The 20,668-nt window shown below is 36.8% G+C and overlaps 1 protein-coding gene across 2 annotated transcripts in view; it reads left to right on the forward strand.

Annotated features, from left to right (window-relative positions):
- The first annotated feature begins 4,274 nt into the window (after positions 1-4,274).
- Positions 4,275-20,668, forward strand: part of LOC131195364 (tyrosine-protein phosphatase non-receptor type substrate 1-like) — a 45,358-nt gene continuing 28,964 nt past the window's right edge. Inside the window, exon 1 of one of the 2 annotated variants that reach the window (XM_058177207.1) lies at positions 4,275-4,394. In XM_058177207.1, the coding sequence (XP_058033190.1) occupies positions 4,313-4,394 (82 nt within the window). In that variant the 5' untranslated portion in view covers positions 4,275-4,312. Of the gene's footprint in view, positions 4,395-7,433; positions 7,702-20,668 lie in introns of those variants that run through there. The other variant, XM_058177206.1, reaches the window with a different exon arrangement.

Raw genomic sequence — 20,668 nt, forward strand, 5'->3', positions numbered from 1 at the left:
CCTTGCTTAGGCAGGAAGCCCTACACCACTTCAAACAAATGATTATCTAATCTCTTCTTAAATACTTTCAGTGTTGGAGTATTCACAACTTCTGGAGGCAAGTTGTTCCACTGATTAATTGTTCTAACTGTCAGGAAATTTCTCCTTAGTTCTAAGTTGCTTCTCTCCTTGATTAGTTTCCACCCGTTGCTTCTTGTTCTACCCTCAGGTGCTTTGGAGAATAGTTTGACTCTCTCTTCTTTGGGGCAGCCCCTGAGATATTAGAACACTGCTATCATGTCTCCCCTAGTCCTTCTTTTTATTAAACTAGCCAGGCCCAGTTCCTGCAACCGTTCATCGTATGTTTTAGCCTCCAGTCCCCTAATCATCTTTGTTGCTCTTCTCAGCACTCTTTCTAGAGTCTCAGCATCTTTTTTACATCATGGCAACCAAAACTGAATGCAATATTCCAAGTATGGCCTTACCAAGGCATTATAAAGTGATATTAACACTTCACGTGATCTCGATTCTATCCCTCTGTTGATGCAGCGTCTTTTCCTCTTAAGAAATTGGTCAGTTCCTCTGATAAAGAGGGAAGAGAGGAAACCCTAACCACAAATTTAGTAACATTTCACCACAAAATTCAGTTCCGTTCTGATTGTTTGAGGTTTTACTTCTAGGAAAGAGGCACAGGGTGGGGCAGCCCTATTTTCCCGACACACCCAAATAATTGAAGGGTGGAGGGATCCCCCTGAAAGGCTGGAGATACGGATGAAAATGTCAAAGAAGGAGGAAGGAACAGGGAGATGATCTCAAGGAATTCTGGGAGAGGAGAATTGAAACCTCCAACCGGTTCCTTGGGTTCAGCCCTGAGACTGTAATGGAATAATCGAGTTGGAAGGGACCTTGAAGGTCTTCTAGTTCAGGGCTCTCCAACCTTGGCAACATTAAGACCTGTGGACTTCAACTCCCAGAATACCTCACCCAGCTTTGCTCCCAGATTCTGGGAGTTGAAGTCCACAGTCTTAAAGTTGCCAAGGTTGGAGACCCCTGTTCTAGTCCAACCCGCTGCTCAAACAGGAGACGTTATACTGTTTCAGACAAATGGTTGATGCTAATACGATTAGTATCCAACCTCAAACTAAGGAGAAATTTCCTCACGGCTAGAACAATTAACCAGTGGAACGGCTTTCCTCCAGAAGTTTTAGGTGCTCCATCACTGGAGGTTTTGAAGAAGAGATTGGACAACCATTTGCCTGGAATGATACAAGGTCTCCTGCTTGAGCAGAGGGTTGGACTAGAAGACCTCCAAGGTCCCTTCCAACTCTGTTATTCCATTCTTCTGAACGGCTTTCCTCCAGAAGTTGTGGGTGCTGCATCACTGGAGGTTTTGAAGAAGAGATGGAACAGCCATTTGTCTGGAATGTCTTCCTGCTTGAGCAGGGGGTTGGATTAGAAGACCTCTAAGGTCCCTTCCAACTCTGACGTTTCGTTATCTCCAGAAGGGACAGGAATCTTAACTGGCAGGTGGTTGTGCTGACAGCTTTAAGGATCTAACAAGATGAAACCGTTCCCAGATAACCGTGGAGGACTGTTCCCCAGGCATTCCTGCAGGACCTTCCCCGTGCTCAGATTCCAACAGGAAATGGATCCCAGCAACTTTGTCAGAGGTTCCACGAATTTCTCTGCACATCACTGAATATGATCCCCTGAACCCTTCTGTCCAAGGAGAGACCGGGTGATTCTGAACAGAGCTGCCAGATGACCCTCTGTGGATCCAATAAGGGCAGAAGTTTTACCACTCGTATTGACGCAAGATCCACCTTCGTAGCAATAATAATAATAACAACAACAACAACAACAACAATAACAACAACAACAACAACAACAGAGTTGGAAGGGATCTTGGAGGTCTTCATTTCAGACAAATGGTTACCCAATACTTTCTTAAAAATTTCCAGTGTTGGAGCATTCACAACATCTGCAGGCAAGTTGTTCCACTTATTGATTGTTCTGACTGTCAGGAAATTTATCCTTAGTTCTAGGTTGCTTCTCTCCTTGATTAGTTTCCACCCATTGCTTCTTGTCCTGCCTTCAGGTGCTTTGGAGAATAGCTTGACTCCCTCTTCTTTGTGGCAACCCCTTAGATATTGGAAGACTGCTATCATGTCTCCCTTGTCCTTCTTTTCATTAAACTAGACATACCCAGTTCCTGCAACCGTTCTTCATATGTTTTAGCCTCCAGTCCCCTAATCATCTTCGTTGCTCTTCCCTGCACTCTTTCTAGAGCAGCGGTTCTCAACCTGTGGGTCGGGACCCTGTTGGGGGTCGAATGACGATTTGCCAGGGGTCGCCTAAGACCATCGGAAATATGGGAAGTATACTTGCGAGTCGAAGAATCGCGCTCCAATGGCTGACTCCACAAGCCAACTGCAAGCTCTTCAAATCACTAGCCGAATTCGGCTTCAGGAGCGATGAATTAAAAAAGAGAGAAATCTTTGCTCTGCTGTCTCCCTCTCAAGCCAGCTGCAATCACTCCCAATCGCTACCCTAATCTGGCTTCAGGCGCGATAAACTTAATAGGGGAGGAGTCTCCGCTTTAATGCCTCCGTCCTCAAGGTAATCGCAAGCAGTTCAGATCGCTAATCAATACGGCTTCAGATGTGATAAATTCAAAACGAAAATAATTTTACGGTTGGGGTTGCCACATCGTGGGGAATTGTATTAAAGGGGTCGCAGCACTATAAAGGTTGAGAACCACTGTTCTAGAGTATCAACATCTTTTTTACATCGTAGCGACCAAAACTGAATGCAGGATTCCAAGTGTGGCCTTACCAAGGCATTATAAAGTGGTATTAACACTTCAGGTGATCTTGATTCTATCCCTCTGTTTATGCAGCCTAGAATTGTGTTGGCTTTGTTGGCAGCTGCTGCACACGGCTGGCTCATATCTAAATGGTTGTCCACTAGGACTCCAAGATCCCTATCACAGGTACTACTATTGAGCAAGGTACCACATATACGGTACCTGTGCATTTGGGTTTTTTTGCCTAAATGTAGAACCTTACTTTTTCCACTGTTGAATTTCATTTTGTTAGATAGCGCCCAATGTTCTAGTCTGTCAAGATCCTTCTGTATCTTGAGCCTATCTTCTGGAGTGTTGGCTATTCCTGCCAGCTTGGTGTCATCTGCAAATTTGATGAGTTCCCCATCTATCCCCTCGTCCAAGTCATTGATGAAGATGTTGAAGAGTACTGGGCCTAAAACAGAGCCTTGGGGTACTCCACTGCATATTTCCCTCCATGTGGATGTAGTTCCGTTGAGGACTACACGTTGAGTGCGGTTGGTCAGCCAGTTACGAATCCATCTGGTGGTGGTGCTGTCTAAGCCACATTTTTCTACTTTAAATAGTAGTAGGTTATGGTCTACTTTATCAAATGCTTTACTGAAGTCCAAGTAAATTATATCGACGGCATTCTAACACAAGTCCTGTCAGATTGATCAGTGTGTGCGCACCGTCTCCTCGCAGAAGGTCCCAGGGCTGTGAGGTATGTGCGTGTTTGCTCACACACCTTAAGGCCGAGAAGGTGGAGAAGACTCGGCCGAACTTTTCTGCCTCCCTCTCTCCTGACATTGGTGATTTCAATGTACTATTCTTTTTTATTTATTTATTTACATTTATATCCCGCCCTTCTCCGAAGACTCAGGGCGGCTTACAGTGGGTAAGGCAATAGTCTCATTCTATTTGTATATTTACAAAGTCAACTTATTGCCCCCCCAACAATCTGGGTCCTCATTTTACCTACCTTATAAAGGATGGAAGGCTGAGTCAACCTTGGGCCGGGCTTGAACCTGAAGTAATTGCAGGCTGCTGTGTTTTAATAACAGGCTTCTTACAGCCTGAGCTACCATGCTACACGCTAAGTACTTCTATATGTTAAAGAAAAAAACTATAAATAAAACTATATATATAATAAAGAGAGAAGCAACAGATCTAACATCCAAAGCCTCAGTGATCCGTTGGGTCCAGGTTCTAACCAACGCTTCAACAGGAAGGACCTTGCAGTAAAGTCTAACTTTCTAACTTTTGGGATGACAGGAAGATTAGTTGTTGAATATTGCTGATTTAGAGATTTTTTTTCTTTCTGCTGAGTTAACAAGCAGAACTTCTCTGACTTCCTTGACTGGATGCTTACCCAGAAATTCAAACTTGAGATATCGGTCCAACTTTACGAAAAGGAAATGGGGGTTCCTCTTTTGCTCCTCCCTCTGGAAGAAAGATCTGCTGGGCTAAGCCCAAAGTCAGCTCAGTTGACTCTTCTTCTCTATCGGCATGGCGGCTTTGAGGTCCTTCAAGATAATCTGTGGTCCTCTTCAGCTGCTGCTGCTGTTCCTCCTCCTACTGCAAGATCTGGGTGAGTATTGGCAGTTGAGATCAGACAGATTCCATCCTCAGATTTGCTACTGGAATAAAATCCATTGCAAGATAATAATAAAAGGATTAGAATTGACAGTTCTGGAGAAAGCTCAAGAACTGTAGGACAGGCTAGCTGGCTCAGAGGAAGAATATAATAGTAGGGAGGAATTGGAATCGGCCAGCCAAGATGAACAGCGGCAGGAGATACAAGAGAAAGACCAAGAGGAGAAAAGTAAAGAGGAGAAAGATCATCGAGGAGAAGAGGGAGTAAAAACAAGGATCCAAAGAGGGCAACAAGTGACACAAAATTAAGAATGGAAGAGGAACTGAAATTAATATCATTAAATGTGAAACGTGACGTGTTTTTTCTAAATTACTTAAACAACAAGTAGACATTGTGTGCCTCCAGGAGGTACACATCCAAAAACAAGATGAAAAATATTAACAAATTGGAGAAACGTTATTCAACATTGGCAGAAGAAGAAAAAAGAGGGACGGCGGTATACATCAAAGAGGGGATAATAGCTAAACAAATATATACAGGTACAAGAGGTAGAATGCTGATAATTGAAATAATAATGGGTCAAAAAAATATTTTGCTAGTTGTGATCGATGCGCCCAATAAGAATCAAGTGGACTTTTATAAAAACGTGTATGATAGCATAATAGAGATTGGGAATGAAAATGTTTCTTTGATTGGTGATTATAATGCAATAGTGCACATTAAAAAAGATGATGTAAATAAACAAAAAACAAAAATAAAAAGGAATATCTTACCCAATTTTTTTTTTTTTTTGAAATGGCAGAAGAATTAAATCTATTAGACATCTGGAGATTTCATAACCCAGAAGAGAGAAAATTTACTCTCTATTCCAACCCCCATAGATCCTGGTCAAGAATCGATATGGCCTGGATATATGGAGATTTAGTTGCTTAAAAAGTTTTTTTTATTTTAAACACATTAAAACAAGACACAAAACATATATTTATATAGATATCACTATTTCTTATCAGCTCATTCAAAGCGGTCCTTTCTTACTATTCACATGTTTTAATTTTATCTTAGTCTACTTATATTATCTATCTTCCTTTATTTCATCTACCTTTTACTATGTTAATCATTTTTCTTAACTTTCCTATTTTCCAACCATTCGTACCATCTACACCACACTTTATAATATTCTGTATTTTCTTTTTCCTTGGGTTTTTTTGTTAGTTTGTCCATCTCTGTCAGACTATTTACTGAATCTGCACTACTATTAATCGTTTCATAGTTCCCATCACCAATCTCTTTCCACTTGTGACTGTATGACTATAACTTGTTGCTGGCAATCCTTATGATTTATATTGATATATTGACCATCAATTGTGTTGTAAATGTTGTACCTTGATGAAGATATATTTTCTTTTATGTACACTGAGAGCATATGCACCAAGACAAATTCCTTGTGTGTCCAATCACACTTGGCCAATAAATTCTATTCTATTCTATTCTATTCTATTCTATTCTATTCTATTCTATTCTATTCTATTCTCTGCGCATTCTAAGATTTTTTTAATTAAATCTTCTTCTGTTGGTGGCTTTTTCTTCTTCCAGTTTTGTGCATAGGCTATATGTGCTGCTGTTAATACGTGAAATATTAAATATTGTATATCTTTTGTATAATTTTCTAAGGGGGTCTCTAGTAAGAACTATTCTGGCTCTCCCTTTATTGATTTCTGTGTTATCTCCTCTAATCACTTTTTGATTTTGGCCCAGAATTGCTTTGCCACTGGAAATGTCCACCAGAGATGATAGTATGTTCCATAGTTACTTTTACATTTCCAACAATTCGGTCAGTTACTAGGGCCAGTTTAGCTCAGGCTGGTAAAGCCTGTTATTAAGAACACAAAATGCATACTTTTAAGACCAGGTTGACTCAGGCTTCCATCCTTTATAAGGTAGGTAAAATGAGGACCCAGATTGTTGGGGCAATAAGTTGACTTTCAAATAGAATGAGATTCTACACTGCTGAGTCTTTGGACATATAAATGTCAAAAAAACCATTTGCAATTCTAGCTGGCAATCTTCCTTCTGTGAAACATTTTCATCTGGTTTTCCTTGTATCTGTCTATAGTAAATTTCATATTTGCTATTCCCATTACTAATTTTACTGTATGATTAAAGTTTCTTGCATTTAATCATAGTATTTCATTTCCTTCATTTTATACCTGCAAGAAATTACATATTTTACTAATTAATTTTGGTCCTTCAGTAATTATTTTATAATTCATTTTCTCCAAGTATCTGCTTGGTCTTTGTATCTTCTGTAGATCTGTGGGTAAACGTCCACCATTGACTTCTATTCAAATCCTGTTCCAATTCTTGTTTTGAACAACTTCAAATATCCCTACATCTAATTATTTTAGTCCAGTCTATTAAATTTGGGTGTGTTAATGTTTCATTGAAAATAAACTATCTTCATTATAATGTTGCTTTTTAATTTTATTCCAAATTAATAATAGTGAGTTCCTAATTATGATTTCAGGATGGATGAAATGTTCTGAAATCTTATCAACAGGTTCTAGAATAGTGGAATCACATTAGGAACCAGAAATCATTCTGGCTAGATTAGATTATTTTAGAGAAGGAAAAATTTATTTATTTATTTATTTATTTATTTAAATTTTTATACCGCTCTTCTCCCGAAGGACTCAGGGCAGTGTACAGCCAAGGTTAAAACAATTAAATATACAAAATTAAAATATCAATTAAAATACATATATTTTAAATGGGGATTTTGCAGTATCCTTCCCGTGGAGTGGGGTAGGAATGGGGATTTTGCAGTATCTTCATATGCAATAAGAAGTACAGAACCTAGAAAATTGATTTTACCACTGGAGATGTTCCCAGTCAACCGAGAGACACATGGGAGTAAACTCCATGTTTGGAAGCTGTGTCTCTGTCAGCATTAGACTCCTGTGTGGTCTGAAAATTGATGTCACTCTACTTTCTCCCTCAGCGAACCATTCCAGGTTCAGATTCCTTAAAGGCAGAATCACGGCAGGATCTCGGGCCACTTTTCGATGCTCTGCAAGTGAGCCTTTCCAAGATATGCGCCTCAAGTGGATAAAGGATGGGGAAAGGATAAAGGCAAACTACACCCAAATGATGTCTACTGATCCAAAGGGGTTACACCATTTGGCAAGCATTGTGGAAATCTTGCTTGCTCAAGGAGATGTGAAGTCTCAGCTGAGCTGCCAGGTCCAATACAACATATCCCAGAAGTCTCAGAGGAACTTCCCTCTTGGTGATGTCCTAAGAGGTAGGTGAACCTTGTTGGGTTGCAGAGAGGGAGGTGGTTATGGAGTCTGCACCTGGTAGAGGGCCCTCCATGGCAGAGGGAATGAGACCAAGAAGATCTAGGTCAGACTCGATTTCTTCAGGGGCCAGATCAGCCTTGTATTTATTTATTTATATAATATAATATAATATAATATAATATAATATAATATAATATAATATAATATAATATAATATAATATAATATAATATAATATAATATAATATAATATAATATAATATAATATAATATAATATAATATAATATAATATAATATAATATAATATAATATAATATAATATAATATAATATAACAACAGAGTTGGAAGGGCCCTTGGAGGCCTTCTAGTCCGACCCCCTGCCCAGGCAGGAAACCCTACACCATCTCAGTCAGATGGTTACCCAACATTTTCTTAAATTTATTTAAGAAATTTATTTAAATTTATGTATGTATGTATTTATTTATTTATTTATTTTGTCACAACAATATATATAAGCATAAGCATGCAATAACTATATTGATTGGATATAATGAAAAGGACAGGAATTTATTTTGTGCTCTTATGACAGGATCTTAGGAATTATCAATAGAATAGAATAGAATAGAATAGAATTTTTTATTGGTGTGATTGGACACACAAGGAATTTGTCTTGGTGCATAGGCTCTCAGTGTACATAAAAGAAAAGATCGTTCATCAGGTACAACATTTACAACACAATTGATGATCAATATATCAATATAAATCATAAGGATTGCCAGCAACAAGTTATCATACAGTCATAAGTGGAAAGAGATTGGTGATGGGAACATGAAGATTAATAGTAGTGCAGATTCAGTAAATAGTCTGACAGTGTTGAGGGAATTATTTGTTTAGCAGAGTGATGGCCTTCGGGAAAAAACTGTTCTTGTGTCTAGTTGTTCTGGTGTGCAGTGCTCTATAGCGTCGTTTTGAGGGTAGGAGGTGGAACAGTTTATGTCCAGGATACGAGTGATCTGCAAATATTTTCACGGCCCTCTTCTTGATTCATGCAGTATACAGGTCCTTAATGGAAGGCAGGTTGGTAGCAATAATTTTTTCTGCAGTTCTAATTATCCTCTGAAGTCTGTGTTTTTCTTGCTGGGTTGCAGAACCGAACCAGACAGTTATAGAGGTGCAAATGACAGACTCAATAATTCCTCTGTAGAATTGGATCAGCAGCTCCTTGGGCAGTTTGAGCTTACTGAGTTGGCGCAGAAAGAACATTCTTTGTTGTCCTTTTTTAATGATGTTTCTGATGTTAGCTGTCCATTTGAGATCTTGCGATATGATAGAACCTAGAAATTTGAAGGTTTCTACTGTTGATATTGTGTTGTCAAGTATTGTGAGAGGTGGAAGTATGGAAGGGTTTCTCCTAAAGTCTACCACCATTTCTACGGTTTTGAGTGTTCAGTTCCAGATTGTTTTGGTTGCACCACAATGCTAGTCGTTACCTCTGTCTATATCGGATTCGTCATTGTCTCGAATGAGACCAATCACTGTTGTGTCATCTGCGAACTTCAGTAGCTTAACAAATGGATCATTGGAGATGCAGTCATTGGTATACAGAGAGAAGAGAAGTGGGAGAGCACACAGCCTTGGGGGCCCCCTGTGCAAATTGTACAGGTATTTGATGTGATCTTGCTTAGCTTCACCTGCTGCTTCCTGTTTGTTAGGAAGCTTGTGATCCACTTACAAGTCTGTTCCGGTACCTGTAGCTGGTTTAGCTTAGTTAGAAGAATGTCTGGAATGATGGGATTGAATGCTGAACTAAAGTCTACAAAAGCACCCTTGCATAGGTCTTTGGAGACTCAAGATGTTGTAGGATGTAGTGCAGAGCCATATTAACAGCATCATCTGTTGATCTATTTGCTCGGTATGCAAATTGCAAGGGGTCTAAGAGCGGATTCGTGATGGTTTTCAGGTAGGAAAGCACTAGCCTTTCAAAGGTTTTCATGACTACAGATGTTAGAGCAACTGGTCTGTAGTCATTCAGTTCCTTGATGGTGGGCTTCTTGGCACTGGGATGATGGTAGAGCATTTGAAGCAAGAAGGAACATAGCACATCTCTAGTGATTTATTGAAAATATGGGTGAAGATGGGGGCCAATTGGTCAGCACAGACTTTTAAGCAAGAAGGAGTTATCTTGTCTGGGCCTGGAGCTTTTCCTGGCTTTTGTCTGTGAAATAGGTCCTGCACTTCCTTTTCTGTGATCACTAGGGGTTGTGAACCCAATGAAATGGGGTCAGTTGTAGGAGGCTTGGCTGTTGTTGGTGTGTCTGAGATGGGGGTTGTGGAGATAGGTGGCTGTAGTTTCCTTTCAAACCTGCAGTAAAACTCATTCAGGTCATCTGCCAGATGTAATAGTAGACAGTTTTATGTAAATAGTATACAGTTTTTGGTTAAAGCTTTGGGGATTTTGAGAAGAGACCACAGAGTCAGGTAGTGTGTTCCAAGCGTTTACAACTCTGTTACAGAAGTCATATTTTCTGCAATCAAGTTTGGAGCAGTTAACATTAAGTTTAAATCTATTGTTTGCTCTTGTATTGTTGCGATTGAAGCTGAAGTAGTCTTCAACAGGAAGGACATTGCAATAGATGATTCTATGAGTTAAACACAGTCCTGAGATTCTAAGTTTTCTAAAAACTTAAAACTTAGTTTTCTAAAAAATCTTGGCTTAGATGATAACAACAACAACAACAACAACAACATTAATTAAATAAATAAAATAAAATGAAGTATAAGGCATTATGTATAAGGTATTGCAATTGACCCCTATATAATCTGGACTCCAATATTTTCTTTACTTCATAATGAGTTTCCCCTTGTACTACAACTGGAAGCTGTCAAGCTCACCCCGTTATGCGGCACTAGGGATTCGAACCGCTGAACTGTCGACCTTTCGATCAACAAGCTCAGCGTCTTAGCCACTAAGTCACCGCATCCCTTTCCTATTTTCATAGAGTTCAGTTCTGATCTTGGGTTTCCTGCCACCAAGCTCTGCCACCAAGCTCTACACCCAGGTTGTGTTCAGAGAACCTACTGGTTTCCTCAATGCCACAATTGGAGAGAAGAATCAGTTGGTCTTCTGCACTCAGGAGCCATGAATCTGAAGCTCTTCTGATTCTTCTCTTTGGCTTTCTTTGCCCAGTTCCTCCCAAAATGCGTCTTGAGATCATTCCACCTTCCCCCGTCCAGCTGAATTGCTCACTGATGGTCACTTGCAACGCAGAAGGTTTTTATCCAGGTGATGCAAAGTTGGAGTTGTTGTCCGAGGATGCCCCAAACAGGAAAGGAATGGTTAGCCGGAGAATTTCAAATCCTGACGGGACATTTTCCCTCAAAGCTACCTCTGCAGACAGGAACTCTTCCGCGTTTTTGCCAGGTCCTGCAGGATTTGAGCCTAAGTGAAATGTCTTGTTCTGAGCTAAAAATCAGAAGTAGTTTTCAAATTTCCTTCTGAGGTTTTATTGACATACAATCAATTTTGTTGTTTGTTTCAGATTTGTTTTAGATACAAATCAGGCATCAGTATAGGTTGTTCATGAGAACATTGAATATTTCTGTTGTTATGAATGTATTAATAGAATAGAATAGAATTTTATTGGCCAAGTGTGATTGGACACACAAGGAATTGTCTTGGTGCATATGCTCAGTGTACATAAAAGAAAGATCGTTCATCAAGGTACAACATTTACAACACAATTGATGGTCAATATATCAATATAAATCATAAGGATTGCCAGCAACAAGTTACAGTCATACAGTCATAAGTGGAAAGAGATTGGTGATGGGAACTATGAGAGATTAATAGTAGTGCAGATTCAGTAAATAGTCTGACAGTGTTGAGGAATTATTAGCAGAGTGATGGCCTTGGAAAAAACTGTTCTTGTGTCTAGTTGTTCTGGTGTGCAGTGCTCTATAAATCGTTTGAGGGTAGGAGTTGAAACAGTTTATGTCCAGGATGTGAGGGGTCTGTAAATATTTTCAGCCCTCTTCTTGATTCGTGCAGTATACAGGTCCTCAATGGAAGGCAGGTTGGTAGCAATTATTTTTCTGCAGTTCTAATTATCCTCTGAAGTCTGTGTTTTTCTTGTTGGGTTGCAGAACCGAACCAGACAGTTATAGAGGTGCAAATGACAGACTCAATAATTCCTCTGTAGAACTGGATCAGCAGCTCCTTGGGCAGTTTGAGCTTACTGAGTTGGCAGAAAGAACATTCTTTGTTGTCCTTTTTGATGTTTTTGATGTTAGCTGTCCATTTGAGATCTTCTTGCGATATGATAGAACCAGAAATTTGAAGGTTTCTACTGTTGATACTGTGTTGTCAAGTATTGTGAGAGGTGGAAGTATGGAAGGGTTTTCCTAAAGTCTACCACCATTTCTACGGTTTTGAGTGTGTTCAGTTCCAGATTGTTTTGGTTGCACCACAAGGCTAGTCGTTACCTCTGTCTATATCGGATTCGTCATTGTCTCGAATGAGACCAATCACTGTTGTGTCATCTGCGAACTTCAGTAGCTTAACAAATGGATCATTGAGATGCAGTCATTGGTATACAGAGAAGAGAAGTGGGAGAGCACACACAGCCTTGGGGCCTATGCTAATGTACAGGTATTTGATGTGATCTTGTCACCTGCTGCTTCTTGTTTGTTAGGAAGCTTGTGATCCACTTACAAGTCTGTTCCGGTACCTGTAGCTGGTTTAGCTTAGTTAGAAGAATGTCTGGAATGATGGTATTGAATGCTGAACTAAAGTCTACAAAAAGGACCCTTGCATAGGTCTTTGGAGACTCAAGATGTTGTAGGATGTAGTGCAGAGCCATATTAACAGCATCATCTGTTGATCTATTTGCTCGTATGCAAATTGCAAGGGGTCTAAGAGCGGATTTGGTTTCAGGTAGGAAAGCACTAGCCTTTCAAAGGTTTTTGACTACAGATGTTAGAGCAACTGGTCTGTAGTCATTCAGTTCCTTGATGGTGGGCTTCTTGGCACTGGGATGATGGTAGAGCGTTTGAAGCAAGAAGGAACATAGCACATCTCTAGTGATTTATTGAAAATATGGGTGAAGATGGGGGCCAATTGGTCAACTGACAGCAGAAGGAGTTATCTTGTCTGGGCCTGGAGCTTTTCCTGGCTTTTGTCTGTGAAATAGGTCCTGCACTTCCTTTTCTGTGAACCCAATGAAATGGGGTCAGTTGTAGGAGGCTTGGCTGTTGTTGGTGTGTCTGAGATGGGGGTTGTGGAGATAGGTGGCTGTAGTTTCCTTTCAAACCTGCAGTAAAACTCATTCAGGTCATCTGCCAGTTGTTGATTACCTTCAGCCTGGGAAGGAGGTTTGCCATACGGTGATATTTTAAGAGTTTTCCATGTTTGCTGGTTCATTTGCTGAAAATTGATTCTTTAGCTTTTCAGGTAGCTTCTTTTGCTGCTCTTATCTCCTTGTTAGTGCATTTCTGGCCTGATTGTACAGCATTTTATCACCTTTTCTGTAGGCTTCCTCTTTGGAATGTAGCTGCTTAAGTTTAGGTGTAAACCAGGTTTGTTATTTTGTGTATTAGAAGTTCCTTGTAGGTACATAGGTCTTCACAGAAGCTGACATATGATGTTACAGTATCTGTGAGTTCATCCAGGTCTGCAGTATCTTTAAAAATATTCCAATCAGTGCAGTCAAAACATGCTGTAGCTTTAATTCTGATTCCTCCGTCCAGGTTTTCACTGATTTAATTATTGGTTTTATTTAAGTCTTTGCCTGTAAGCGGTACAAGGTGAATCCAATGATCAAGGCAATTAAAGTGTTGTTCCATTTTACCATTTCTTGCCCCAGTGGTTGTGAATCTTTGTAGCTGGTTGTTCAGTGAATGGGCTTCATTGACTTCCTGGCCATTCACAAGGGCATCAGTGACCCCAGGATCCTGCAAAATCATAAATAGTCAGTTGTCAAGACATCTGAATTTTGGTCTGTGACCCTGGGGGTCCTGCAGTTGTTAATGTAAAAAAGGCCACAAGTCAATTTTAGAGTTGTAACTTTGTCACTAAACAAACTGTTATAAGTCGAGGACTTTTATATGCTTCTGTGTAGTTCCCATTGTCTTTGTGATCCTTTCCACGCTAAAAGCTAGCTGATTTCAAGAGTTTTTTCTTGTAAACATGAAGAACAGTTGCAATTGGATAAGTCTAGTGAATGAAGGACTAGACTATACAGTGATCTTCAATATCTCAGGCTGAAGAAGATCAAACTATTCTGAAAGCACCTAGGGCAGGACAAGAAGCAACAGATGAAACTAATCAAGGAAGAAGCAACCTGGAAAGAAACTTCCTGACAGTGAGGATAATTAACAGTGGAACAGCTTGCCAAAGTGATGGGTGCTCCATCACTGAGTTTAAGTGATTGGCCACTGATCAGAAATGTATATGATCTCCTGCTTGAGCAGGGCTGGACTAGAGACCTCCAGGTCCCTTCCAGTTCTGTTATTCTGTTTTGTTAATCCACTGTCTTTTCTCCACAGACTCTCAGACAATCCCTCCTTGTTCTCTGCATCACTTTTCCTGAGCAAAGTTCTTTCGCCTTGTCTCTTCCTAGGAAAAGCGTGCGGATTAAAGAGGAGAAAATCTCGTTCTCGAACATTCCAGGAAGTGAAATACTCTGGAACTTCAAGTTAAGGACTCCTGTTATTCATAGATTTTCAGATTGAGAAAAGATCCGATTAGGATATCAATAATAATAATAATAATAATAATAATAATAATAATAATAATAATAATAATAATAATAATAATAATAATAATAATAATAATAATAATATAAAAATAATAAACATGTAACAGTGGTACCCTTTTTTTATAAGAACATCAACAAATTGCAGCTTCCTGCAATAAGCCAACAGAACTGAAAAATTGTGCTACTTAAAGGTTATCTAAAAGATCCTTGGGTGATACCAGGCTAGAAAATTTATCAAATTAGCACAAAATTGGATTATTTTTTTTTGAATGTTCCTTACTGAGTTTCATTTTTAATGAATAAAGTAAATAATAATAATAATGATAAAAGAAAAGAAGAAAAAGGAGGAAAAAAAAAAAAAAAAAAAAAAGGAAAAAGAAGAAGAAGAAGAAGAAGAATGAGAAGAAGAAGAAGAAGGAAAAAGGAGGAGGAAGGAAGGAGGAAAAAAAAAAAAGAAGAAGAAGAAGAAGAAGAAGAAGAAGAAGAAGAAGAAGAAGAAGAAGAAGAAGTTGTATAATGAGCACTTCAAAATGTTCTAAAATAAAACCAATACAAATTTTTTTAAAAAAAAAAATGAACTAAGTAATTGTTTTGTTTTGTAAAAGATTTTTGTTGTAAAAGATTAGGAAGGAAGGTGACAAATATTTGCTTACAGAGCATAAGGAGCAAATGTAAAACCATAAATTTGGGGTCAGATATGATTTTGAAATAGGAAGAAGTGAAAAACCAAATGTATGTTCTATACTTGTGTGTCCGCCATTTCTGAGTCAAAGATTATTTGCCAGAATTCTGTCACTCAATAAATTTATGTTATTCAAAAGAAAATGTTGTTTTCATGGTTCTTACTTAATTAATTGTTAATTGACACCTCAGTGCTTTATGACTCTCTGAGAAAGGAATTATTTTGACTACATATCACCCATATTATCAGGGGTCTCAATCTTTCAAAGCCTGGATTCAACTCCCAGAATTCAGTTGGTCCTCAAACTCAATAGACTTATCTTTCCCATTTTACAGTAAATGGCGTGAAGGCAAATGTAAAAGATGGCTTCCAGGCCTGACATTTAACAATATCCTTTAAAGAGACTTCACCTGTCTGAAATGGTATTATCCTGCTTGAGCATTGGACTAGAACCTCCAAGGTCCTTCCAGCTCTATTCTGATTGATTGATCAATCCTACATCTTCTGATACTTAAGGAGAGTTTAACCACCACAGAAGTTCCTTGTCTCTTAATAGATCATCTAGTTAAATTAATCATATCTCTCTTCTCTATTTTATTCTGCCAAACTGATAATCTCTTGACAGTTTCCTTATCAATCTTTACTTCAATTTTTTGCTGCCACCATCTAAATTGCTTAACGTCTTGCCCTGAACCTCACCTGGTTTCTACTAACCATATCTGATAATTCAGACACTGAAATTATATATTGTGATTTCTTCATTAATTTAGTAATTGACAGGAAATATTTTGGTCCAATCTTCGGTCATACAGCATTACTACAGTTGGTATTTTGTTTTTGCATAAATATTATTTTTACAAAATTTAGTTTAAAATTAATTAAATAATCCTATCAGTGGTTTAAGAAAGAAAAGGATAAAGAGAAATAGATCTGGGTCTCCTGCTTGAGCATTTATAAGACCTCCAATGGTGGGTTACACTTAACCCAGCTAGTTGAAATGTGGTGCCTGCAGTCTGCATGTGAATGTTTAAAGTGAGGCTGGAGACCATATGACAACAGCTCTTTAATATTGCAGCAACAGGCTAAAAAATCTCCTTTTATAGTTCTGCTGGACTGAATCAACAATGCTGATTTGCTCAAATATTTAAATACAAACATGAATACATAACAAGAAGTGATGTCTGTGATTAAAATCAAGAGTGCTAGGTGAACAATGAAAAATGCTATCCTTTCAGCTATGGAGAGTTGATAGATGGATAGATAGATAGATAGATAGATGAATGAATGAATGAGATAGATAGATAGATGAATGGATAGATAATAGATAGATGATAGATATGACCAGGACAGGCAGGCAGATAGATAGATAGATAGATAGATGGGTAGGATGTAGATAGATAGATAGATAGATGAATAGATAGATAGATAGATGAAGATAGATGAATGAATAGATGAATGATCAGAGACAGAACAGATAGATGAATGAATAGATGATAATAGATAGATGATAGATAGATAGATGAATAGATAGATGGATAGATGAATAGAAACAGATAGATGATAGATAATATATGATAGATAGATAGATAGATAGATAGATGGATGGATGATAGATGAAGATATATGAAGATAGATGGATGATAGATAGATGGATGAATAGATAGATAGATGAATGAGATGAATAGATGAATGGATAGATATGAATGAATGAATGGATAGGACACAGGACAGATAGATAGATAGATAGATGAATATAGATAGATGATAGATATGATGATAGATAGATGGATAGATAGATGAAAAGATGGATAGATAGATAGATAGATAGATGGATAATAGATGAATGATAGATAGATAGATGATAGATAATGATGAATATGGATAGATGATGAATGAATAGATGGATAGATGGATAGATGGATAGATGAATGGATAGATAGATATTAGATAGATGATGAATGATAGATAGATAGATGAATGAATGAATAGATAGGTAGATAGAGAATCAGGCAGACAGATAGATGAAGAAGATAATAGAATGATGATAGATATGAATGGATGAATACAGATAGATAGATGAATGATAGATAGATAGATATATAATAGATGAAGAAGAAGATGAATGAATAGATAATGGATAGATGATAGATAGATAGATGGATATAGATAGATAGATAGATAGATAGATAATGGATAGATGATAGATGAATGGTATAGATAGATAGATAGATAGATGGATAGATAGATAGATAGATGACACCCAGAGATGGATAGATGGATGGATGATGGTCTTTAGATGAATATGGATAGATAGATAGATAGATGATAATATGGATAGATGATAGATAGATATAGATGATAGATAGATGAATAGATAGATGGATAGATGATAGATAGATAGATAGATGACCAGACAGGGAAAGACAGATAGATAGAAGATGGTTATTAGATATAGATGAGATGAATAGATAGATAGATAGATAGATAGATAGATAGATAGATGAATAAGATAGATAGATAGATGACATCAGGCAGAGGAAGATAGATAGATAGATGAATGGATAATAGATGGATGATGATAGATAGATAGATAGATGGATAGATGAATAGATAGATGAATGAATGATAATAGATAGATGATAGATGAATGGATCAGATAGATGAATGAGAATAGATAGATAGATGATAGATAGATAGATGAATGGATAGATAGATAGATATAGATGAATAATAGATAGATGAATAGATAGATCAGATGATAGATAGATGATAGATAGATGAATGAATAGATAGATGAATAGATAGATAGATGAATAGATAGATGATAGATAGATGAATGACAGATGAATGGTGATGGATATGAATAGATAGATAATAGATAGATGGAGATGATAGATAGATAGATGGATAGATAGATGAATTGATAGATAGATAGATACACAGGAGGAGGAAGATAGATGAATAGATGGATGAATAATAGATAGATGATAATAATGGATAGATAGATGGATAGATAGATAGATGAATAGATGATAGAATGAATGAATGATAGATAGATAGATGAATGAATAGATAGATAGATAGATGAATAATAGATAGATGATAGATAGATGATAGAAGATAATGATGAGATGAATGAATAGATAGATGAATGATAGATGGAATGGATGAATGAATGGATAGATGATAGATAGATAATAGATGGATGATGATAGATAGATATGATGAATGGATGATAGATGAATAGATAGATAGATGAATGGATAGATATAGATGGATAGATAGATGAATGAATGGATGGATGATGATGATGGATAGATAATGGATGGATGATAGATGAAGAATGATAGATAGATGAAGAAAGATGATAGATGAAGATAGATAGAAACACCCAGGCAGGAGATGGATATGAATGGATAGATAATAGATGGATGATAGATGGATAGATAGATAGATAGATAGATGAGATAGATAGATGATGATAGATAGATAGATAGATAGATAGATAGAATAGATGGATAATATAGATGGATGATAGATGGATATGAATTAGATATATGATAGATAGATGATGAATGGATGATGAATGAATGGATATGAAGAATGGATAGATGAATGAATAGATAATGGATAGATGATGATAGATAGATAGATGAATTGGATAGATAAGAGATAGATGATGAATGAAGATAGATTTAGATAGATGGATAGATGAATAGATAGATGAATGGATAGATAATGGATAGATGATGGATGGATGGAAAAGATATAGATAGATGAATGAATATAGATGAATGAAGAAAGGCACAGAGATAGATAGATAGATAGATAGATAATAGATATGATGAATGAATATAGATGATAGATAGATGGATAGATGATGAATGGATGGATATGAATAGATGGATAGATGATGAAGAATAGATGGATAATGAATAGATGTTGAATATGAATGGATGATAGATAGATGGATAGATATGGATAATAGATGGATGAGAATGAATAATAGATGATAGATGATAGATAGATGGATAGATAGATGAATGGATATAGATCAGAGACAGACTGACAACAGATAGATGATAGATGGATAGATAGATTTTGAATAGATATGGATAGATAGATATAGATAGATGAATAGACAATAGATAGATGAATAGATAGATGAATAGATAGATAGATAGATGAATAGAAAATCAGATAGATAGAATAGATAGATAGATGAATGGATAGATACAGGCAACAGGCAGATAGATGAATGAATAATATTCATTCTAGATGAATGGATGGATAGATAGATAGATAAAGAATGATAGATAGATAGATATGGATACAGACCAATAGATAGATAGATGAATGAATAGATATGATGATAGATGATAGATAGATGGATAGATAAGATAATGGATAGATATGAATGATAGATGAATGAAGAAGAAGAATGAAGAGAGAATGGATGATGGATAGAATAGATAGATAGATGAATGACAGATGATGATATAGATGATGATAGATGAATAGATATGAATAGATAGATGAATGGATAGATGAAGAAGATAGTAATGGATGGATTAGATAGATGATAGATAGATGATAGATGGATGATGAATTATGAATAGATATGATAGATGATAGATAGATGAAAATGAATGATAGATTAGATGAATGACAGACACCACACAGATAGATGAATGGAATGAAGAATGTTATGATATGGATAGAAGATGAATGGTTAGATGAATGAATAGATGATAGATAGATAGATGGATGAATGATAGATGATAGATAGATAGATAGATAGATAGATAGATAGATGATATAGATAGATGATAGATAGATGAATGAATAGATAGATGAATGGATAGATAATGAATGGATATGATAGATAGATGAATGGATAGATAGATGATACAGATGATAGATGAATACAGGACACACAGATAGATGGATGAATAATAGATGGATGATAGATAGATAGATGAATGGATGGTTTAGATGAAGAATGAATCCCAGACAGGACAGATAGATAGATGAATAGATGATAATAGATGAATGATGAAGAATGATAGATAGATAGATGAATGGATAGATAGATAGATAGATATAGATAGATAATAGATGGATAGATGAATGAATGAATAGATAATGAATAGATAATAGATAGATGATAGATAGATGATGAATAGATAGATAGATGTAGATAGATGATATGAAGATGATAGATGAATAGATAATAGATGGATATGGATAGATGAATAGATGAATGAAGGAAAGATAGATGAATGATAGATACAGGCCGAGGACAGAGATGAAGATGAATGATGGATATTAATAGATGATATTAGATGGATAGATGAATGGATAGATAGATAGATAGATAGATAGATAGATGAATAGATAGAGATGATGAATAGATAGATGGATAAATAGATGGATAGATAGATAGATAGATAATAGATAGATGATGAATGAATATGATAGATGATGGTAGATAGATGAATAGATAGATAATAGATAGATGATAGATGGAT

This window comes from Ahaetulla prasina, chromosome 3 (genome assembly GCF_028640845.1).
Source record: "Ahaetulla prasina isolate Xishuangbanna chromosome 3, ASM2864084v1, whole genome shotgun sequence".
Classification (NCBI taxonomy): domain Eukaryota; kingdom Metazoa; phylum Chordata; class Lepidosauria; order Squamata; family Colubridae; genus Ahaetulla; species Ahaetulla prasina.